Here is a 24319-nt window from a genome sequence, read left to right as displayed (position 1 = left end):
CATTTCTTGTGAAGCTAAGAAAGGGCAATGTGTGTCAAAGCAGCCTATTTCCAAATAGTCTTGTGATTACCTCCTGTTATTCCTACCACAACAAGGTAATTCCAGGCAGGGTCAATGCTCATTCTACTAGTATTTTGGCTTCACCTGTGGGTTTTTCAAAAGGGTTGGATTCTGGAAGTATTCTGGAAGGACAAACTTGGTCATATGTGCATACTTTTACAAAGCACTATAAACTAGATTATTTCTCCTGGTCTAATACCGCTTGTACTAGGATTATTCTCCTGGCCTAATACAGACTTTACTAGGACCATTCTCCAGGGGCTCCTGGACCCTCATCCTTTCTTCTCAGTCTGCCTAAGGTATTGTAATCTGCCTATATAGCTAAGGGTATTACAGCAGTGATCATAATGATGAACATAGTATAGTTTTGTAAGTAAACTTTTAACTTTCCTAGCATTGACCTTTTTCTCCCTCCCACTCTCAGTTGGCATGAAAGATCTGAAGGACTTTGCTCCCAAACCACTCTTTCTTCAGCTCATCTCAAGCTAATGGTTTAGGCAAATGGAAAGTGCCCTTAAAACTTTGGAAGCTGGCCATCTGTTATATCTGTAGCAGGATATAACCCATAAATTTAATGCTACTGCAGCAGTGATCATTCGAACATCTGTTATGGTAAGTTTACGTGCACAACTGTGCTTTTTTCACTATTTCAGCACATTACAACCTTGAATATGATAGAATTTGTTGCTTAGTATAGGCTTGTTATGCCGTTTCTTAAGGGGATTCTGCACTTCACCTGACTTTGAAGGGCCCTTCTTAAGACTTAGCCAGAATCCAAAGAAGGGGAGTCTCTTGTATGCAGTTCGCATACACATTATCTGAGTTTTACCTCAGTAAATCTGCATGAGGAAGATGGGAACAGCTGTTGACCACCTTTTATACAGGCAAAGGAGAATCTAAGCATAACCAAGCAAATGCTTTCTAAATACATTTTTATTGTATTATTATTATTATGTCCCCAAGCTGTGAATTGCCCACTGGAAAGTGACCATCAAAGACCATGCCACCAAAGGTGTGACTGCCTCCAGTTTGTTTCATAAATGTGAGCACCAACATCATCAACCCCCTTAATCACATTTTATTTCTACACAGGGTCCAGGGTGTCGCATCAGTTGTTACTACCACTCTCGTTTCAGTGCTACTTTCATACCTTCTTCAATGGTAATGCTTGACTGCCACAGGTCTTCAGTCATGCAGTCTAGCCATCTCATGGCTGGATGTCTGCTTCTATTCCCTTCTTCATGTCTGTCCCAAATCAGCTTCACCAAATCATCTGCTTTCCTGTATTTGTGACCAAACTACTGTAATCTGTTCCCTTGACCTTCTCTGCAGTTTGGACTACTTTGGCTCCTGTTCTCATATCTTCATTTTGTTTGTCCAGCAGTGTGCAACTTTCTAGTTATGTCAAGCACTTCATCTTCATCACTTTTTGCCTCTTCAACTGCTCTGCCTTCACTACTCCGGTTTCTGTACCATACAGTAGTGCAGGTTGCACCACCATTTTATACACCTTACTTTTCAGCTTCATTGGAATTTGCCATTTGGCTGCAACACCCATGGTTCTAGCTTTAAGCTCCACATTTTAACTTCCCTTTTCTTCATCTACCCCTCCCAAATACTTCAAGCTGTTAACCTGTTTCACTGTTTTTCCCTTCTGTCTCAGTTTTCAGCTTCTTCTGAATCCCCCATTTCCTGCCAGAACAACTGTCTTGTCTGTGCTAGGTTTCATCCCTTGTGCCTTTTTTGTATTCCAGTGCTTTATCTTTTTGCTGAAGTTCCTGCTCAGTCTGCTTGTAGAGCCACATCGACTGCAAATAGCTGCTTTAGTAATCTGTCCCCTCCGATATATTTGCTAATGTAGTCCATCACCAGTATGAACAGTAGTGGGCTCGGCACTGAACCCTGATGCACACACTCCCATTGGTATCTGTCTGTGAATCTGAATGCTATTTGTACTTGTGTCATTAGGTCCTTGTACATCCATTCATCCACAACCATTTTTTTTCCAGTTTTTGTATTTGGGGTTGGAGTGATGCTTCAACAATAGCAGTCATCCAGAGCCAGTTCAGTCAATGTTTTCAGGACCTCAGTCCATCTCAAGACTGCCCAAATCAGCTTTCTTGGGACTTTGTCATATGCCTTCTTCTAGTTTGAGTGCCCAGTTGGACACTGCCCTCATCTCCAGTTTCTTTTTCACCATATATTACACTGAAAATATTGGGCTGGTTGTACTGAATCCAAAGTACTCATTTCTCATCTTATCTTCTACTACTCTGCTTATTTTTTTTCAGTTACTCTCTAGCTGTTCTAAGTAGTGTAATAAGAGGTTAATACACCTGTACTGCCCACAGGTGTGAGTGCCCCCATTGTTTTTATACACTGACACTAGGATATGTTTATCCTTTAGTCATCTGGGGTACACCTTTCTCTCCATACCACAATGAGTACCCTCAGTAGCCATTTCTCTCCTACCTCAGTCAACATCTTGATCATATCTTCTGTGACTCTATCAGCGTCTGCTGCTTTCCCTGTCTTGAATTTCCTTAGTGCTGTTCTTACTTCTTCTAGGGTGGGTTCTTCTTCTTTTGATGTAGGCTGCAGTACAGCTTCTGTGGTATTTCCTTAATTCAGCAGCTGCTGGAAGTGCTCCTTCCATCTGCCTTTGGTGTCCTCCAGACTGGTGAGAATATTGTTGTAGTTGTTGGCATGCCTTCTAGATAATGCCTGATCACTACTGTCTTTACCTTGCAACCACATATTTCTTTGTGCCATCTTCTCAGTCACTTTACAGAAGCTGGTAGAGTTTCTCAGACACCTTGTAATTTGCCATTGAGACTGCCATTTTAGCTTTTTCGTTGGCTAGCCAGATCTCTTTTTAGCCTCATCGGTCTTTTCTATGTCCCTCCTTTTCCTGCATTGTTCCTTTCTTTTGATGGCTTCCTGGACTTCTTTATTCTACCACCAATTGGAGAAGGAAGGCTTAAAAATTCCTTGAATCAGCTTATCTCTGTTATCACACTTTTATGGACCTCTGCAGTAGATGGTTCAAGAAACTAACTCTGCCTAAGGGAGACTTCAAAATTTCAGCTTTGTTATATTCAGGAAGGCTTTCCTTTTTAAGATCTTCAGGTCTAGTTCACAGGTAAGTACCGGGCTAGCTGGCCTTGCTGGCCATTTCAGTACCTATCCTATGGTCATTAATTATATATTATTCCAATTGAAGATAATTGGGATCACTGGATAGATAATTTGAGGGGACCCATGTACAAGATGAAGCATTTAAAAGCCATCTCTGTCCATTAGCAGTACTGAGGGGGCAGTCCTGGGATAAATGTTCGGTTTCCTTCCACAGATCCAAGTTGTGCTTGAATATGGACAGGGATGAGCTTTGTTTTACGCGAATGGGGAATCTGTTCCAGAGCAGTGATATCCTCTGCAAGATGTACCTGTCCCTGCAAAATGTTTTGTTAATTCCACAGAAGAAGTTTAGATCCCTAGGCTGAGTACTTCTGATGTCATTTGATTTGATATACAGTAAAGCCACTGATATTGGGTTGGAGGATGCCTTGCATGCCAGATACAGGTCACTTTAACAGTCTGAAGGATTTTGAGTACAGCGGTAACAGGGCTCTGAGTCATTGCATCTAGGATATTGTTTAGGCCTGTTATCCATCTAGTAAGGTATCTGTATGGGCATTCCATTTGTTGCATGTATTTTGACAGATACCATGCCAAAGGGGGGCATTATACTCATTGTCATCATCATTATACTCATCAGTCTGAGGACTGAATAAAGGGGGACAGTGACAACCCTAGATCTAGATACAGTCCCTTTGTTGTGCAGTGTAGAAGGACTTTCTTACAACAGTGGACCCATGTTGGTCAGAGGTTCGATGATCAAAGATTAGGTGAATGTCCATACAAGTGCCCAAATCTCAAACAGCTTGTTAGCTCTTAGGGGATCATTGTCAGTGTGGTAGGTCCTTGGAGTAGATGACTTCCCAAAGGATACAGTAATGGACTTTTTGGCATTTGGTTTCAGTCCATGATTATAGCACCACCTATTTATTTGGGGCAAACCATCCTGACTAAATCATTTGAGGAGTCAATAACTGCACCTAGCTTTGTCATCTGCCAATTTAGTCACTCAGTGCCTTCTGGTATTGACTTTCCCTTCAGAGAAGTATATGCCAAACAGGAGAGGTTCCAGCACAGATCCCTGGTGACTGGGCTCTTTGTGGAGGTAACTTCCCCTATTTTGATTTCCTGCATCCTGTCTGTGACCCAGTTGGCAATCCAGTGGATGACGTCAGCGTTTATTTAGCTCTTTCTGCTATGCCTGAGTGTGGAATTGTCAAAATCTTTGGTCATGTCAAAGTATACGGTGTGTAGAGTTTTACCTTCATCCATTGTTTTGGTTACCTTTTCAAAAAGAGTCCACCAGGTTGAGTATGACATGCCCTTGACAAATTCAAACTGAGACAGGTACAGTGTTAGAAGGTTTTTTATGTCCTTATTGATTAGTTGCATAAGTCTTTACATTGCTTTGCATATGAGGCTGATCAGACTTATGGGTCTGGAATTGTCAGTGTCTGTGGTAGGCCCTTCTTAGGGAAATGATGGGCTGATTCCAAAGGCAAAGCTTTTTTTTAAAGCACTTTTATAGCCGGGGTTCTGCCTTCTGAATCCTTTGGCATTTAGATCTCCCTCCCAGTTTATGCCACATAGGAAGCTTTTGTTGTACTGCTTTGGATTCTTTCCAGTAGAGATGCACTTTCGAGGATCTTGAAATCAGGTGTGACTAATACGTGTTCAGCATGTCTGCTGGCAATGTTTAAAGGTTCTCTGCAGTGAGTATTTACCCCCTAATCCCCCTGCATGTCTTTGGATGGACTCTTCATCCATCTTCACTGGATGGATTTTCTTGAAGGTTAGGAAGGTGGGCATAATTTTTTTTTCTCATTTATCTACCTTTACTGGTACACTCACTCATTGTATCAAATTCAAATTGAGGAGCAGGGGCTGGCTAGCCTGCCCACTATTCCCTGCACATGATGTCAAAATGTGCAGTGGTGGAGGCTCACCACCACCTGTGTATGAGAGATAGATAATGCAAGAATTTTGGCTGCATTTGGGATCTTGGAAGAGAAAATCCCAGCACTAACCTGTTGCAGAGGGCTTTTCTTGCAGATTATCTGATGTGCTAAGTACATGTATGTATTTCTCACATAAGTGTGTTCTATAGCCATTTACTATATACTGTATCATATTAAAATACATTGGTCTTATTAAAAGTATTTTTTTTTCCTCAGGGTGTACCCATGGCTGAGATCTCTTGCGTATACATCACTAACAGTATTTTTGATAGGATTTGCACTATGGAATATAGACAACATCTTCTGTGACACATGGAGGTAAGAAGTGTGGAGACAATGATTCCGTTGATATAATAAAACTATTATATGAACTGCAAAAGTAATGATACAACAATTATTTTGCACATTGAAAGGGACATCATCAAATATCATGCAAGTGCATCTTTTCTGGAACTAATTTAAGGCAATGTCCACATACCTAGTCTGCTTGATACATAATAATTGTAACAGCAAATTTCAAAATAAGCTGAGCCAGGTTTATATTTTGCCGGAATACACTGTCTTGTCAGGAGATGTTTTGCTGAACCAGCAGTATCCTTGGTAAGTTCAGGTATTAACTTGTACTTCGGTTCTCAATGCTGCACCTTCTTTCTATCAGTGACTTTAAGGTAACAGGGTGTGACAGTGTAGAACTCCACCCAGATGTTGTTCGTGTTTCACTGTTTAGTTTCATAGTTTAGTACTAGGCTATCTGCCCTGGGGCATTTGCAAGCCTAGCCCTAGAGATGTGGCTTTCGCCACCCCATGTAGTGGTACTAAGGTGTATAGAATAAATTTAGAATACTGTGCCTTTGTCTAGTAGTGACACATTGAAGACCCCCTTACTTATTAAAATTAGTTTACTGTGCCTCTGTCAAGTAGCGACACAGGGGTGAACCCTGGGGTAAACCTACGATCTCCCATCCACTCATCAAGATTTCTCTTGAAGAGAGTCAGTGAGGGGCTCTGCCTAACATGAACTGGGATTCTGATCCAGAGTATGGGAAGCCTCTGAGTTATGAATCTGTCCCTCCAGCATGTTCTATTCATGTTTGTACTGAGGTTTAAATCTTTGGCTCTCGTGGTTCTTATGGATTTGGAATTTTTGAGGTGGAGCATGTCCATCAATTCCTGGTTGGACATGGCCTTGTACGTCAGGCACAGATCACCTCTGAGCAGGCGGTATGCTACTGAATAGAGCTGGAGTTTCTTTAGCCTGGTAGCATATGACATATGTTGGAGACCCTTGATCCTCTTGGTGAGGTACTTCTGGGGTCTCTCCAGCTGTTGTAAGTGCCGGGTGAGGTACATACCAAATGGGGCATTGTACTCAATCATGGGCCTGATAAGGAGGAGTACAGGGGCACGATGACCTCCTTTGATCTGGATGTGAACCCCTTCATGATAAGGTGGGCAAGGTAGAAAGTCTTTCTAACCACTTTGGCAACATGGGTGTCAAATGAGAGGTCACTATCAACTTGGGTCCCCAGGTCTCTGATTACTTTTTCAGTACTCAGTGGGTTACTGTCTATGTGATAATTTGTGGGTACTTTGTTTTTCCCAAAGGGGATGACTATACATTTCTTGGCATTCAGTTTAAAGCCATGATTCCGGCACCAGTTGTCCATTTCGGTGAGGCCTTTCTGTAGGATGTATGTGTCAGCTGGTGTATCGACTATGGCGCCTAGTTTTGCAGTCATCTGCGAACTTTGTCAGCCACAACCCTCCCATGTTTGCTTTCACATCTGAGAAGTAAATGCCGAACAAGAGGGGTCCCAGGACAGAGCCCTGTGGGACACCACTTGTGACTGGCTTTGAGTCTGACATGGCTCCCGCAATCTTGACTTTATGGGTTCTGTTCTTTAGCCAGTTTGCAACCCATCTTGTGACATATGGATTTACATTTAAGCTGTTTAGCTTATCTATGATCCCCGAGTGGGGTATTGTGTCGAAGGCTTTAGCCAAGTCCAGGTAGGCTGTATGGGACTACCTTGCCCTCATCAATGGCTCTAGTGTCTGTTTCGAAAAAGTCAACCAGGTTCAAAAGGCAGGATCTGCCCTTTACAAAGCCGAACTGGGTGGGATCAAGTGTCTGTAGGTCCCCAATGTCGTTGTTTATGAGTTCCATAATAATTCTTTCCATAGCTTTGCAAACCAGGCTGGTCAAGCTTATGGGGCGGTAGTTCCCAGGGTCTGTATTGGAGCCTCCCTTGTGGAGTGGGACCACTGTTGTTGTACGTCAGTGTTCAGGTACATATCCTGTAGTAAGGCTAAGGTTAAATAACATTTTTATATACGGGTTTAGCTCCTTTTGGAGTTCACGTATCACGCAGCTGGGGATACCAGCTGGGGATACCATCAGGTCCCATAGATGCTGTGTTTTTTGCTTTGCTGAGGGCGGTTCTCACCTGGACATCAGAGATGACAGGGAGGTTACATTCAGCTGGGATGAATATTTCTTCTTTTGGAGGTGAGGGAGGGGAGAAATTTGCACTGAACCTGTCTGCCAGAATGTTGGCAATATCTGTGGGTTCGGTAAATTTTTTGTCGTGTACTAACTCTGAGCATATCTGAGGGTTTCCGCCCAGGTTTCTAACATAACTGAAGAATGCCTTGTGGTTATCTTTAGTGTCCTTGGCGATTTTTCTCTCAAAGTTGGCCTTGGATGTTTTTATGAGAGAACGTAGCTTTCTACTAGTGCTGATCAGAGATGCCTTCCCTTTATGGGATTTTGCTCTGTCTTGCAGTAGCTTCCTTCTTTTGTTATACAATTTGTTTATGGCTGGGGTCCACCAGACAGGACGCTTTCCTTTGGTGGAGAGGGTCTTGGTTTTATTTGGGATTGCACGATCCATGCATTCTTGGAGATGTCCGTAGAAAGCATTTGTGTAGGATTCAGCATTGTGGGATGTGGTTTCCATTGGCCCTGTGGGCTTAAATGATACCATCTCAGTCTTGAGAAGTGTAAAGTCGGCTTTTGAGAAGTTTCTCACTGTAGTCTTTTGTGCTGGGGTGGAGGTGGTAAATGTATATCCAGGGTGATTAGTTTGTGGTCAGATCTCACCAGTGAGGGGAATACTTCCGGTGTGGCGCATTTTGTCCCCATGTTTCTGATGATCAGGTCTAGTATATTATCCCCCCTTGTGGGAGAGGTGACTAGCTGTTCCATTGCATTTGAGTTTATGAATTCCAGGAACCTTTGGGCTAGGGTGTTAGGGCTAGAATAGTGCACCCAGTCTATGTTAGGGTAGTTGAAGTCTCCCAATATGATGGTATTTGGTGAGACATTCATATCTTCCAATGTCTTCAGGAAGGCTGAGTGGGGTTCTTGAGATTGGGAGGGTGGTCTGTAACATGCAACCAGTTGTATAGCAGTTTTGCCTACGGTTAGCTGCACCTGGATGGTCTCCGATGCTTCATGAGTTGCCACTAACCTGGTGGTGTGGGTATCCTTGATGAATATGGACAACTCCCCCCACCCTTTGTGGTTCGGCCCGGGTTTTGGGGCCGAAAAGCATGATACAAGGTAAAGCCTGGTAGTGCTGGGGTGCTCTCAGGAGCCTTGAACCAGGTCTCGGTTACAGCGCAGACATCAATGTTCTCCATACTGAGGAGTGCTTCGAAAGCCTGCATCTTGAGATTTAGACTTCTGGCATTGAGCAGCATTACCCTTAATTTGTTTCCATTTTTGTTTTCTAAGGAGGTGGGTTCGTCTTTTGAGCCTTGCCTAAAAAAGGCACTATGGGGGTGGCAAGAGCCTTTGCCAATGTCCGGAAGCCCAGTGGTGACAGGTGCAAGCCGTCCCTTGCGAAGCAGCGTGGCTTGTCCAGCATGTCATCCCAAGCAGACAGACATTGGATCCCCCTAGAATGACACCAGTAATTGAGCCAATTATTAAAGCTGATCATCTTGTTTTTGTATTGTGGCATCATTCTTGGTGAGGGCAGGATGCTGCTCAGGGTCAGGGTCATACCAGCCTGGGCTACATAATCAGAGAGCTCCTCTATGTCTCTTTTCATGTAGTCCAAGGAGGTATGTCTCAGGTCGTTCACGCCGGCATGGACAATGACGGAGTCATATTTGTACGTGCTTTTGAGTGACCTGAGTGCGTGTGTTATATGGCGGATCCTAGCCCCTGATAGGCAGCTTACCGTTACCCTCTCCTTGCTCAGCCTGGTAAGTGGGACGTCAGTGTGTCTGACTATAGAGTCACCTATCACTAGTGTATCAGGCATAGTGTTTGGCCTTAAGGGCTGTGATTTATTGACACACCGATTTATTGAAGTATGTGTTGCATGTGTTATGTTTTGAGGTGGTGGATTTTTGGGTGTCTGCTTTGGGAGCCTCTGTTGTTTTGGTAAGTTTTTTAATAGAGCCTCTGAGTATGTTTTTGTGTTATGTGCTTGATTTGCAGTTGGGGTAGGTCTATGTGTGACTGGGTTTATTGTGTGTGTGGTTACCTTCTCCTCCTGTCTGGTCTTGCCAGTCCTGAGTTGAGAGAGAGTTCAGCCTCCAGTTTGGCTATATAGTTGCATCTCTCACATGTATTTGTGTTTGTTGGGAGGAGGAGAGGGTTGTCTGTGTACATGAGACAATTATAGCATTGTCTCAAGATTCCCATATTAACCAGCTGAACAGGAGAAGATGCTAGCAATCTACCACTCGACATGCTAGAATATTATAAGAGAGTGCTGTGCCTTTAAGGGAAGTGGTTGGGGTGGTAGGTGGATGTAGTGCTACTTGAGTTTGAGAGTGCTTGCTTAGAAGAGAAACTTTGAGAACAACTGCTGTGCTTATAATATAATGAGTAGACTGGTTATTCTAAGAGTAGAGCTTTCTAAGGGAAAATTTGAAGAGCAGACTTGGCGGAGCCAGAAAAAGTTTAACCGGCGCTGCGCACAATCGTGCAAAGCCACGCAAATGCGGATTTTAAACAGGGAACTTCAAAAGAGCTAGAAATGGTCCAAAACAACCAATTACTACAGCTCTTGTGCTGAGGTCACTCCTTCAGGGACAGATAGGCTGCTCAAGGCTCCCCACTCCCACTGGTGAGCAAAGAAACTTCCTTCTATCCAAGTAACATAATGGACAACACAGGAACTACACCACAGCCCAGAATACAGCAAAGCCTGTAAACTGGTCTAAACTAGTCGAGGAGAGGCGGGAAAACAAGGATTATTTTTTTTTTTTTTTTTGTTTTTAGATAGAAAACACCCAGAAATACAGAAGGCAGTGATAAATCAGTTACACAGGCTAGCACACTTCAGTGGGCAGCCTCAACAGTTAAATTAAACAAACAACAGATTTTCGATCAATTGTCGACCAGGTAAAAGTTTAAGTGCAGTTACTATATAATGCAGCAAGCAGTTAAAAAAACAGTATAAGCTTGTTTAAAATAACCAAGAGAAGGTATTCCAAGTAAAAAACAGAAAAAATACGTAAATCTGGAAAGTAGTCGCTTTTCTCAGTTCTCTGTAGCTAGGGCCACTCTGCAGGACCATGTGGAGCTGTCTCTGAGTAGTATAGCCAGAAAAAAAACGCTCTGAGGCGGATTTTAAACAGGGAACTTCAAAAGAGCTAGAAATGGTCCAAAACAACCAATTACTACAGCTCTTGTGCTGAGGTTGCAGTCATTACATTTTGGTTGCAGTCATTACATTTTGGTAATCCTGCTGGCAGGTGGCCCTCAACTCCACCCACTTCTCATCCATCAGGGGCAGGGTTTGCCTACTTTAACGAGTCGACTTGTTCAAAAAAGTGGCCAAGCAATTGATGAAGGCAAATTATTTCACATCGCATATCCAGACCTCTTAAAGGAGTTTGATATTACTTCTCATTTGGGAATCATAGATAAACTCTCCCAGCTAAGCATCAGTCCCTGTGTAATGCACTGGATAAGCCAACTAGCTTTCAAATAGAACCAAGGAAGTTAGGATGGCTGGCTGTACTTCCTCCAAAAGACCTATCACTAGTGGTGTACCTAGAGTTCAGTGACATTTGGGTTTCTTCCATTGTGATTTACCTAGTGAGCCAATGGCTTATATTGTTGTCTAAGGATATCATGAAAGGATCTTCCCAGTCAGAAGGCTACCGGTCTGCAAAGAATGAGGCCAGGAAAGTCTGATCTGATTCTTCGGCCATACCCCCTCCACTGGACATCTGTCTTAAGGCTGGTAAAAGCCTGGGGGATCCTCCAATTTCATTTTTGGATTCCTCTGCCATGACCACTTTGAAAGCCAGCATGGATCCAGCGCCACACATGTCCATGGAAGTTTTGCAGACATCTGCCTCGGATGTACAGGGGAAACCACTGATGGTTATTACTGAAGGGCCAGGCAGTGTTACTCAAATTTTAGCAAGGGAATAGGTTCCGACTACCATTATTGAGTGCCATCAGGGGTTAGAGCCTCCAACATTTTTCAGGCCTGCTATCCCACTGAAAAAGAAGCAAATAACTAAACATATTTAGCCTTCTCCAAAAGTTCCTCAGAGTGAATTGCAATACTTCACTGAAGGCCTGTTTAATGCCCTTATGGCTCTTAAGCCTCCACATGGAGTTTCCCTGGTCTTCTTTCTACACCTCTTAAGAGACCCAGGGGACAGGGTTTTTCTAAGGAGACTTCTGACAGAGTCTGTGACTTGTTCCTCCCATATTCCTTCACCACTTGACCATGGTTCTGAGGAATGATAGTCAATCAGTCCTGACTCTCCTTTTGCGGAAATTTCACTTTGTGATACTGTTCCTAGATTGATAGAATTATTCAAATTGGGCTGTGCTTAGGTGTCTGATGTTCAGAAGAGGTACTTTGAGCTTCTACAAATGGAGTATCCTAGACCCTTTGCTGTTTCTCCTGTTCTTGCAAACTTGCTGGATGCCTTTTCTACTGCTTCTCAGGCTTCTGACTCCCAACCCCCTCCTCCCCAAAAAACTGATAGATTTTATAAAGTGCCTGGAACTGATAGATTTTATAAAGTGCCTGAGGACGGCGCAAGTTTCTTTACAAGTGTCCCTCTGCTGACCTCTCTGTGGTGTCCTTGGCTTTTGATAAGCCTTCCAAATTATTGCCATCCGATAAGGATAGCAGAACCATGGAGAGGCTGGGTAAGAATGTGTGTACTTCTGCTACTCTAGCCTGTAGAGCTATTAACTATCGGATATGTATGACTTACAGTGGATATAAAAAGTGTACACACCCCTGTTAAAATGCCAGGTTTTTGTGATGTAAAAAAAAATGAGACCACAATAAATCATTTCAAAACTTTTCCCACCTTTAATGTGACCTTTAAACTGTACAATTCAGTTGAAAAACAAACAAATCTGTTGGGGGAAAAAATATAAAAAATAAACGTACAATAAGCTGGTTGCATAAGTGTGCACACCCTTAAACTAATACTTTGTTGAAGCACCTTTCGATGTAATTACAGCATTCAGTCCTTCTTGGGTAGGAGTCTATCAGCAAGGCACGTCTTGACTTGGCAATGTTTGCCCACTCTTCCTTGAAAAGCACTTGGGCTGTGGCTGGGCCATTCCAAAACTTTATTTTCTTCTGATGAAGCCATTCTTTTGTTGATTTGGATGTATGTTTGGGGTCATTGTCATGCTGAAAGGTGAAATTCCTCTTCATCTTTCATTTTCTAGCAGACGCCTGAAGATTTTGGGCCAGAAGTGACTGGTATTTGGAACTGTTCATAATTCCTTCCACCTTGGCTAAAGCCTCAGTTCCAGCTGAAGAAAAGCAACCCCAAGGCATGATACTGTCCACCACCATGCTTCACCGTGGGGATGGTGTTCTGTCGGTGATGCCAAGAGTTGTTTTTGCACCAAGTGTACCTTTTGGAATTGTGGCAAAAAAGTTCAATCTTGGTCTCATCAGACCATGATGCATTTTCCCACATGCTTTTGGGAAATTGATGTATTATTTTGCAAATTTTAGCCAGACCTGGATGTTTTTCTGTGTAAGAAAAGGCTTCCGTCTTGCAACCCTACCCTATAGTCCAGACATGTGGAGAATACGGGAATTGTTGTCGCATGTAGTACACAACCAGTATTTGCCTTAAATTCATGCAGTAATATGGGAGATTGTTGTCACATGTAGTACGCAACCAGTATTTTCCAGAAATTCATGCAGCTCCTTCAGTTTTGCTGTAGGTCTCTTGTCAGCCTCCTTGACCAGTTTTCATCTGGTCTTTTCATCAATTTTGGAGGGACGTCTAGTTCTTTGCAATATCACTGTTGTCCCATCCCATGTTTCTCCACTTTTTGATGACTGTCTTCACGGTGTTCTTGGTATTTCCAATGCTGTGGAAATTTTTTTGTACCCTTTTCCCAACTGATACCTTTCAACAGTGAGATCCTTTTGATACTTTATAAGCTTTCTGTGAATCATTGCTTTCGCTGTAGGAGGCAACTGAGTAAATGTCAGGAAAATCCTACTAGGACAGCTGAACTTTATTTGGGATTAATCAGAGTCTCTCTAATTGATGGCAGATGTGTACCCATGAAGACTGAATGCTATAATTAAATCAAAAGGTGCTTCAACAAAGTATTAGTTTAAGGGTGTGGACACTTGTGCAACCAGCCTATAGTACGTTTTTTTTTTTTTTTAAATATTTTTCCCCTAACAGATTTGTTTTTCATTTGAATTGCACAGGTTGTAGGTCACATTAAAGGTGGGAAAAGTTTGGAAATGATTTATTGTGGTCTCATTTTTTATATATCACAAAAACCTGGCATTTTAACAGGGGGTGTGTGTACACTTTTTATATCCACTGTAGGTGTGTTTTGACTCTTCTTTCTCAAGCCTGTCAGACTATTTCTGATTTCCCCAATTCTGAGGGGAAGGCTTCTGCTTTTGCTTTGCTTGAGACATCCTCCCAAGTAGCTCACTATTCCATTAAATACAGCTATGGTGCAACTGATGCTTCATATAGGGCTACTGCTTTTGTTTGAGGAGGTATTCCTGGCTTAGACTTCAGCCTTTGCCGATGATATCAAGGCTAAACTGGTGGATGCTCCTCTGGATAATAAGCATTTGTTTGTTGCTGCAGAGTTGTTCAAGTCCCGTGCAAGAAAAGGGCAAGGCCTTACAGGAGTTGAAGCATATTTTTGTTTCCACTGTCCCCAGGTTTCAGAAGAATTATCCTAATAAGCTTGCCTTTGTTAATAGACGGCCTCGACTTCCCCCCAAGGTAAAAAGGGTGGTAGAAGGGCTCCCCCTGCTAAGGCTGCCCAAACTCCTCCTATTCAGAAGTCTCCTTTTCCTGGCAAACCAGGTGCTGTCTGATTATCCTGTTCTAAAGTCAAATTCCTCTTTCCCTTCCCCTTCTTTTTTGAGTAAAGATCACCCAAGACTTTTGGGTTCTTTCCATACGTCACTGGGGTATTACATGGTTTGGAAATTCCTACCCCATTTTTGGACATTCCACAGCGTGCTCAGGAACAGCTGCCCTTTTTTCCAGAGGAGTTTCAGGGCCTGTTGGCTCAAAGAACAGTTCCTCAGAGGGGGATGGGGTTTTACTCCAGAATATGTTTGGTCCTCAGGAAGAAAAAGGCACTTGGACACCCAGTCTGGATATTTCTCATCTAAACACCTTTTTGAAGGTCGTTTCCTTTCGGATGCTATCCCTTCCAACCTTGTTTCCTCTGCTACTTCCTCAGGCTTTTCTGTTTCCCCTGGATCTCAAGTATGCTTATCTACACATTCATATTCATCCCCTTTGCAGGAGGTTTTTGTTTCTCTACTACTAACTGGCATTTTCTGTTCTCTGCTTTGCCCTTTGGCCTCTCTACTGCCCCAAGGGTCTTCACCAAATGCCTCATTCCTGTTATTGTTTTTTGCAGGCTAAGGGGGGATACAGGTATTTCCCTACCTGGATGACATGTTTGTTCAGGCCTTTTTTCAAGAGATCTTACTTCAGCATCTTCACTTTACCATTTTTCTCTCTTGCAAAGCCTGATGTTTACCATAAATTTCCAGAAGTCATTCCTGACTCCTTCGCAGGATCACGTTTTTCTGAGTTGCAGGATCCAGACTGTTGCAATACTGGCATCGTTGCCTCCTCCCAAGGCCTTAACTCTCATTGCTTTCATTTGATCCCTTCTTCCTCTGGCTTCAGTCACAACCAGAGAATTTCTGAGGGCTCTGGCTTTCATAGCTTCCACCATTCCTATGCTCCCTCTAGCCAAGCTCCACTTGAGAAAACATTGGTGGATTCTAAAGTTAGTCTGGCTTCAACATTCTCATCCTTTAGATTTTCTAGTTCATCTAGTTTCATGCCTCAAGCTGGAACTTCAGTGGTGGATTCATCAGTTGTCCTTCAACCCACTGCTTCCTTTTCAGCCTCCAATCCCCTCTCAGGAACTTTTCATGGATGCCTCATACTTGGGATGGGGACCTCCTTTGGTCCTCTGAAGGTATACAGGGCCTTTGGTCACTTCAGCAATAGAAAGACCTCATCAGTGTCAAAGAGATGAAAGCTCTTATGCTGGATCTTCAGGCTTTTTATTCTTTTATTCTTCCAGGTCCCCTCAAGATTCTCACAGACAATGCCCGAGTGATTTGGTATGTCAGCAAGTAAAGGGGGAGACTAGGTCTTATTTCCTGTGCAGGTTAGCCCTTCATGTTTGGGAGCTGGCTATCCATTTTCAGATGACCCGTCAGGCAGTTTTCATTCCCTTAGATCAGAACTTACTGCCAGATTCTCTGAGCAGGTCCGTAACACAATCCCAAGAGTGGATGCTTCACAGGGATGTATTTCTGGACTTTGTCCACAAGTGGGGTAGTCCTCAAATAAATCTATTTGCCTCCCCTCTGAACAGAGCACTTTGTCTATTTTGTGCCAGAGTCCCATGCCGTCTGGCCTGGAAGGTGGATGCCCTTTTTCTTGGAAGGAGATGTCTCTTTAGGTCTTCCCTCCCCTTTCTGTCATTCCGAAAGTCCTGTTCAAGATAAAACATGATGCTACCAAAATCTTGCTGGTGACTCCCTTTTGGCCCAGACAGCATTGGTTCCCTCTTCTGCATCTTGCCAATGGCAGTCATCACAAGTTACCACACAGAGTGGACCTGCTCACACAAGACAAGGGATCTCTCATACATCCCCACCTATCCACTCTTCAGCTGACACCTGGATCTACTTACTCTGGATGTCCTTTGGTTCTGTCTTATTTGTGTGACTCAATGCTGGGTTGGCATATTCTTCTGTTAAGGCCCACCTATCCACTATCTCTGCTTGTCTGCCTTTGAATCCCCGTTTAGCCTCTAGATTTGAGGCCAAACAGTTTCTTAAAGGCATCCTTCCCATTAGGCCTCCCAGGAAGCCTTTCCCTCCTTTCTGGGACCTTAATTTTGTTTTGGAAAAATTGACTTGGGCTCCTTTTGAGGCTGCTTCTTCAGCTTTCTTACAGCATTGTTCTTGGAAGATTGCTCTTCTTTTGGCCCTTACTTCTGCCAGAGAAGTGCCTGAGCAATAAAAGAACTAGTACAAAGGAACACCCTGTCCTTATGGCTGTTCCTCCTTTAGTTTTCCACAAGGACAGGGTGTCCCTTCGTACTAGTCCTTTTATGGCCAAGGTAGCAAATGAGTTGTCTCTTAATCAGTCTGTTCATTAGCCCATTTTTTTTCTCTTCTCTGCGGCCTGCTAGTGAGAAGGTTTTTGCATACTTTGGATATGCATAGGCAACTCGGATATCATTTGGATAAAACTAAAGCTTTTCATAAATCTGAACAGCTTTTTTTTTTTTTTTTTTAATCCTAGGTCTTATGTTTGGCTGTTTCCAAGCAACCATATAATGTATCTAAAGCCATTTTTTTTGCTATTCTTTTCATGGGAAGAGCCTTCTTTCTTCTGTTAAGTCTCATTTCACTAGGGCTGTGGCTTCTTCTGTTGCTTTTTTCAAGGGTTTGGATACTAATTCTTTTCTTCAGGCAGCAATCTGGAGTGGGAGGTTTTCATAAATGGCTAAGGTGTTTACTTTACAGACACAAGGTGCAGGGTTTGATTCTCACATGGGTTAATTGGCTAGGCTTTAAATGTCTTACAAGGACAGTTAGCCTATTACTAATCTGTGAACCTGTATGCAGACCCTTACTAAGCACTGCAAGTTGGGTGTGATTTCTAGGGCCAGAGCTGGCTTTGCCAGAGCCATTTTCCATGGCTTCCTAGAGGGTTCTGCTGGCCCTTCCTCCTCCCAATCTTCTTCCTGAGCTTTTGCACTCTCCCTATTGTAAAGAATACTGAAACAGTGCCATAACAGTAGATGTCCTTCTTCTCACTGTTGCAGTATTCGCTTCCTCCTCCTGGTCCTTTTTCCTTCTAGATGTGCTTGTTACCTGCTTTTGTGCTTGGACTTTCGTTCATGCTGGGGCTTTTCAGTTCTGAGGACGGTACATCCAGACGTCACCTTTATGCCTTATGCCATGCGTGGGGAGCATACATTTGACATACAGAGTACCGTTTACAACCAAAAGGTTTTGGTATACTGGCCAGACATTAGGCTGCTCTTGGTAGGGGACCCCTTTTGTAAAGAATACTGCAACAGTGAAGAGAAGGGCATTTGCTGTTATGGTAAGAATTTACACAACTGTACTTTCCTCTAATGTCTGGCAAAGTCCAGAGGTTTAAAAAGTCCATTGCCTGTGGACATAAAATTCCACCACAGAACCTACACTGTTTATTGTTTGGGCACTAACCACCTAAATGTAAACTATGACATTTGTGCCCTTTTTGGTACTAGGGCCATTCACTGCCACAAAGAAAAGTCAATTGTGAAAGGCTTGCTTCCCTCTCAGACAGGGTCTGCCCCTCAATCTTCCAGCTCTCCTTCTTCCAGACTAGCTTCAGCTTTCCCCTGGTAAAAAGCTGGACAAGAAATGGGATAAGGAAAAGTCCAATGAATGATGAGAAAGATCTCAAGAGAAAAAGGCAGAAAAGACCAGAAAAAGTTTTTCAGATCAGGCACCTAAGACTCCAAGGAAGTTGGATCCAGCAGCCATTCAGATCCAATATCCTTCATGTCCCCCAGGTTTTCTCTGGATCCAGTGAGTCCTAGACTTAATTCCCTAGTGAATGATGCTGAGGTTCCTGAGGACACAAATCCAACTAGATCTCCCAGTGCCGACCCCTTTAGGTATTCTGAGGATGGGTCCAGCTATCCCATCCATTGAAATATCTGGTGTCAGTCCGCCCCTCGGATCTGGCTGCCATAGGTCCAGAACTCCCCCACCTGTTTCGGAGCTGACAGATTGGGCAACTTCAACTCCATCCGCATCTCTTACACTCAAGTCGCCAGTTCTTTCTGAGCAAGTTGAGTCATAGCACCAAAGCATCAGAACTGTGGCCCCAGGGCTGGAAATGACTCTGAAGTTTTTGGAGCTGTCCCTACCTCTCAGGGCCTTGGTTCTTGATAGCTCTGGTCTGAGGTCAGCCACATAGCTTTGCAGGTCAGGGCCGGGATTGTTCCTCCTCCTTTGGATAGGAGGGATTCTCCCGTGGCTGCAGTTGCAGACTTGACTTTAGAGGCATTTGAAAGGGTTTTGTCTAAGCCAAGAAGTCAGGTGCCACTTTCAAACTGATCCATCTGAACCTATGTTTGATCCTTAGACTTGCTCTGCTCATTCTGATTGACTGGGACAGTCCATTCCATTAGGCTTGGAGAATACTCAACATTCAACTTCCCAGTCTGATTCAGACCCATCTACTCAGATTCCCGAAAAACAAGGTCTTAGGAAACAGACTTGTAAATGAAAATATCTAGAATCTCTCCAGGAGTCTGTCACAAAAGGCAGATTTGGATGAAGGTGAAGGCTTCCCAAGATCCCGTCTAGAAGATATCACCTTTGGTGATATCCTAGAATTGATGAAGCTACGAGGGGGTTCGTCCACCAGCACTCCTTCACCAGATGAATCTGTGTTCCTCGAGGCATTTGGTACTTCTGCATCATGGGTGGTACCACCCACTGATTTCTTTCTAGAACTAATAGAGCAGCAGGCCTGGAAGGACCCTGATGTAGTAGAACCCATCCCTGAAAGACAAGACACAATGGACTCCCAAATGGGTACCCTGCAGTCTGTCTAATGTGTCCATTGGTGTGCTGTCCAGAGCAACTGATGGCATAGCATGCTTGAATGCTTCTTTGTGATTTTGTGGAAGGCTTTATAACATCTTTCATCAATACCCCATTCAATGGTTCTACACTTTCAGACCCAAAGTTAGAGATGCTTACCAGGGGTGACCAAGATGACAAAACCCTGTCTGCTGTTAAGTCCTTTTTCTCCACCCCTCAAATGACATTTTCTAGGAACCAATGGAGTGGTAAAAAGATATGGTTCAGAAAGTCATAAGGTTATCATCAGGACATTCCTGGATATAGATGCCTTCAGGGCAGAAGGGGAGGCAAGGGGCACAGCCAGACCACACAACCAGAGGATGTCCTTCAATGTCCTTCAATTGTCATGTTGCAGTATTCTTCACCTTAGGGAGTTGCTACCTGCAGCACTGGACATCCGGCCAATATACCAAAGTCTTGAAAGCAGGGGTACGTGTGACAATGTTCTTCATGTTTCACTGTTGCAGTCATCATATTTGGGTTATCCTGCCAGGGGTAGCCCTCAGTCGGCCCGAATTCTAGAGGCTTAGTATTTCTGCGTCGGTTGCGGTCGCTCCAGGACTGACATCAGGTCGTCAGTGGTATAAAAACAGGCAGCCAACACCATTACATCAGTCTTTCTTGCCGAGGAGCCCGAAGCAGAAGCAGTTCGCATGAGTGATAGTCAGCCGCTACCTGAGTTTTCATTTCCGAATTGAAGTTGAAGTCTTCTAAAGCTAAGTACCCCATTGGGGATCCTTTTTTCTTGCTCTAGCTGATGTCAGAAACAGTTAATTGTCTCGCCTGTGGAAAGCAAGTACCACACCAAGACTTCCCTTCTTACTGCATCACCTGTTTAGGCCCAGACCACGATGTCCCTCGCTGTCGCTTTTGTGCTTTGTTCAATGCCAGAACTATACATCGTATTACCCTTATTGTAGCTAGATATTTTTGCTCTCAGTCCTCTAATTCCCGCTTCTGTGGATTCGCAGGCCGCTAACGAGACCCTTTCGGAGTCTAGTATGTCACAAGACTCTTCTTCAACTAAGGATTCTGTGGATGTCTCTACCTTGGATGGGTCCGAAGCTGCTGAGTAGGCACCAGCTTCCGAGGAAGTACTTCGCACTACCGATACACGACACAGACCGATGACTTCTTTGGCATCTTCAGTTCTTTTGAAAACAACCGAGTTTCTAAGGCCCAGGGTATGAACCACACCCAAAAAACCGAAGACCCATGCTCAGGCACCTGCTTCCTTTCCTCAGTTTTAAATGCTTAAAATGGCAGAAGACCTTATAATGCTTATTAGGGGTACCCCTTCCAAAAGAGAGACTTGTCCCCAGTAGTTTTATCTGAACAGGAGTCCGATGACTCTGATGCATCTAAATATGAAGATATGCAACCCCTCTCTGCTTACGAGGATTCTGATGCAGAGGAATCCATCCCTTCAGCCTCTCCACCCGAGGACTTTTCCTTAGGGGAAATCCTACGTACTTTAAGGGAGCATTTCCAATGGGAATGTCAGGACTATCCTCAGTCTAAAAAGAGACTCAGGGAATTCTTAGATCTACCACAGCACAGACCTCTGGCCATTCCTCCTGTCCTGGATGTTGTGGATGATGTTTTTATGGAATCCAGTCTGACTCCTGACACCCTCCCTCCTGCTCCCAGGAAACCTGACTGGTATTATAGAGTCCCTGACTCTCACAAATTTCTTCGCAAAAATCCTACTGCTGAACCTGAGGTCATCTCTCAAGGACCTAAAGGAATCAAAGCGACTTCAACTAAGAATCCCACCCCCTCAGACAGGGATTCCCAAGCATTGGACAGATCGGGTAAAAAAGTATACACCTCTGCTACTCTTGCTATTAGAGCATTAAATTGTCAGTTCTACATGCTGAAATAGCAACATACCATGGAACTCCTCAAGCAAAAAATATCTTCTTTTCCTGCTTGTGCAGAAAATAGAGTTACAAGAGTTAATGCATTTTGTAAGTCAAGTAACTAAGCACGCCTAACAATGTGGTTTTGATGCCCTAGAAACATCTTGCAGGGCAGCAGTCACTGGTTCTGTCATTAGAAGGCATGCTTAGCTTAAGGAACAGACCTTGCCAGACCATGTCAAATCCAAATTATTGGACAGACCCTTGAACAAAGCCAACTTATTTGGTACCAAAGCCAAAGAGGTCTTAAAAAAGATGGAAGAAAAAGCTAAATCTCTGCAGACTGTTAAAGACTTCTTACAGGTCAGCCACTAAGGTTCAGTAGGCATTGCCCCTCCAAGCACTGGTCCTTTCCTGCCCCCTCCAGGACAGCTCAGCTCAGACCCGGGGAAGCAGACCCCCCAGACAACAGCCTCAGGGAATGCAGAGATCTAAGCAATGGCGTTCCTCCTCTTCAAAACCAGGGAGTGCAAAGCCACCCCCTTATGGTAAGAACTCACCCCCTCCCTCTGCCCACCTGCTCATGCCCCTAGGAGGAAAACTCTCCTTCCATGCAGGCAACTGGGCCACCATTACCAACAACCGCTGGTCCTCAACATAGTGTCCCAGGGATACAAATTTTATTTCCACACACTGCCAATGCCAAAAGGGTTCCCAGATCTTCCTCCAAACCAGTGGACAGAGGCCAAAAAGCAAGTCCTTTCCCTGCTCTCCATGAGGGCAATAGAGCATGTTCCCGCAGAACAGATAGGCCAAGGTTTCTACTCTAGACTCTTCCTGGTACCCAGAAAGGAGGGCACATGGCACCCCATCCTCAATCTATCCATTCTAAACACCTTTCTAGTGATACCAAAATTCAAAATGCTCACCCTCCAGCAGCTTCTACCTATGCTCTCCAAGGATGCTTGGTTAGCCACCCTATACCTAAAAGAGGCCTACCTACACATCCCAATCAGGGAATCATGCAGGAAATATCTACATTTCACAGCAGGATCTATGCACTTTCAGTTCTCTGTGCTTCCCTTTGGCTTATATACTGCTCCCAGAGTTTTCACAAAATATCTAGCTCCTGCCATTGCTTTTTGCAAAAGAGATGTTAGCTGTTTAGCACGCCCTGACAGCTTTCAGACCCCTACTCTCCCCGGGGCCTCTACTGACCAAAACAGACAACACCACAGTGATGTGGTATATCAACAAGCAGGGAGGGGACTCGCTCTTATCCTCTCTGCAGGCTCGCCATGACCCTTTGGTACACGGCTTCAGCCATACACCTACACCTGTTAGCACAATTCCTGCCAGGCTCTCTAAACTCTCTGGCAGACAACGTAAGCAGAAACCTGCTAGACACACATGAGTGGCAGCTAGACCTCAGAACCTTCACCCTTGTAACCCAGAAATGGGGCACCCCGAAGGTCAGCTTCTTTGCTTCCCACTCCAATCATCATCTTGGCAAATTCTGTACCAGGGAACCTCACAGCAAGGCCTGGAAAGTGGATGCTCTATCCTTCAGTGGGTAAACCTCTCGGCCTATGCATTTCCCCCTCTACCACTAATTTTAAGGCTACTGCTCAAAATAAGGGAGGAAAAAATGAGGGCAATCCTGACTGCCCCAGACTGGCCACGCCAGCACTGGTACCCACTGCTGCTCAGCCTGTCACCACTGCCACCATGGCACCTACCTCAGATCCCAACACTTCTGACCCAGAGGAATGGAGAATTCATGCTTCCCCAATTGCAGACCCTCAACCTGGCAGCCTGGCTTATTCCCTGACCTCTCCTCAACCTGCCAGCCTAAGCAAGCAAGTTCTAGATGTTATACGTGAGGCCAGACGCCTCAGCACTAGAAAATCCTATGCTGACAAGTGGAAAAGGTTTTGCACCTGATTCCAGGCTAAGGGAGCCAGAACGGCACAGCCCTCCCCACCTGGATTACCTGGCAGACCTTCTACACAGGGGTCTATCCTTCCCTTCTATTAAAGTTCATGCCTCAGCCATCTCTGCTCATTTCAGCACAGAGCCACCGCTATTCTCACACCCTCTCATCAAACAGTTCCTTAGAGGAGCTAACAACTTAAGACCACCCAAAAGAGCTCCTACCCCAGCCTGGGACCTTAACTTTGTGTTGGAAAAGCTCAGCCTGCCCCCCTTTGAACCTGCAGCTTCAGCAGAGTTAAAATTTCTCTCTTGGAAGACTGCCTTGCTTCTGGCCATCACTTACGCTAGAAGAGTATCAGAATTACAAGCACTTATGACTGGGGAGCCTTTCATCATTTTCCATGCTGACAGAGTCTCCCTCAAGACTAACCCATCCTTCATGCCTAAAATGATGTCCAGTGTGGCTCTCAACCAATCCATTCATTTGCCCACCTTTTTCCCTAATCCACAAAACAAGGGGGAAAGGATTCTGCACTCTCTGGATGTGCACAGACAGCTCATATTCTACCTGGGCAGGACAAAATCTTTTATAAAACTGGTCAGTTTCTAGTCAGCTGCGCTGCAGGGCAGAGGGCAAGGCCATATCCAAACAATCAGTCTCCAAATGGATAGCACACTGCATCTATTTCTTCTACAAAAAGCACAGGAAACCACCCCCAAAGGGGATCAAGGCACATTCAACCAGAGCATCCTCCACCTCTGCAGTTTTTCTCAGAGGGGTCCCCACCAGGGACAGCCTGGAGGCTGCAGCATGGACATCTGTTCATACTTTTACCAAGAATTACCACCTGCCTATCTTCTCCAAATCCAGGGGAGGCTTTGCCACTGCAGTCTTGCAGGGCATACTAACCAACCCCCAGCCTTCCTGACTGCCTCCACCCTCTTCTTTAGCTTTAGGAATCAACCCAAATGTGATGACTGCAACAGTGAAACATGAAGAATATTGTACAGTATTGTACACTTAACATAAATGTAGATGCTCGAGTGTAATCACTGTTGCAGTCCTGGTTTCCCTCCTTCCATCCCCCTTGTCCCTCTCCTGTCTCCTTACAAGGAAATTTTGGTATTTACTTTCTACTGGTGGTGGTCCTCCACCATACCCTAGCTCCCTATTGGGGGCTCCTGACAGGGCAAGAAAAACTGATGTAATGGCATCAGC

The 24319-nt window shown here is 44.3% G+C and overlaps 1 protein-coding gene across 2 annotated transcripts in view; it reads left to right on the top strand.

Annotated features, from left to right (window-relative positions):
- Positions 1-24319, top strand: part of ACER3 (alkaline ceramidase 3) — a 1138468-nt gene that overhangs the window by 581430 nt on the left and 532719 nt on the right. For both annotated transcript variants that reach the window (XM_044073355.1, XM_044073354.1), the window contains exon 8: positions 5373-5474. In XM_044073355.1, the coding sequence (XP_043929290.1) occupies positions 5373-5474 (102 nt within the window). The remainder of the gene's footprint in view (positions 1-5372; positions 5475-24319) is intronic.

The sequence above is a fragment of the Protopterus annectens genome, chromosome 5.part1, assembly GCF_019279795.1.
Source record: "Protopterus annectens isolate FY-2018-M chromosome 5.part1, PAN1.0, whole genome shotgun sequence".
NCBI classification, from domain to species: domain Eukaryota; kingdom Metazoa; phylum Chordata; order Ceratodontiformes; family Protopteridae; genus Protopterus; species Protopterus annectens.
The sequence above is the reverse complement of the archived record's forward strand: the minus strand, read 5'-3'. Positions and strand labels throughout refer to the sequence as shown.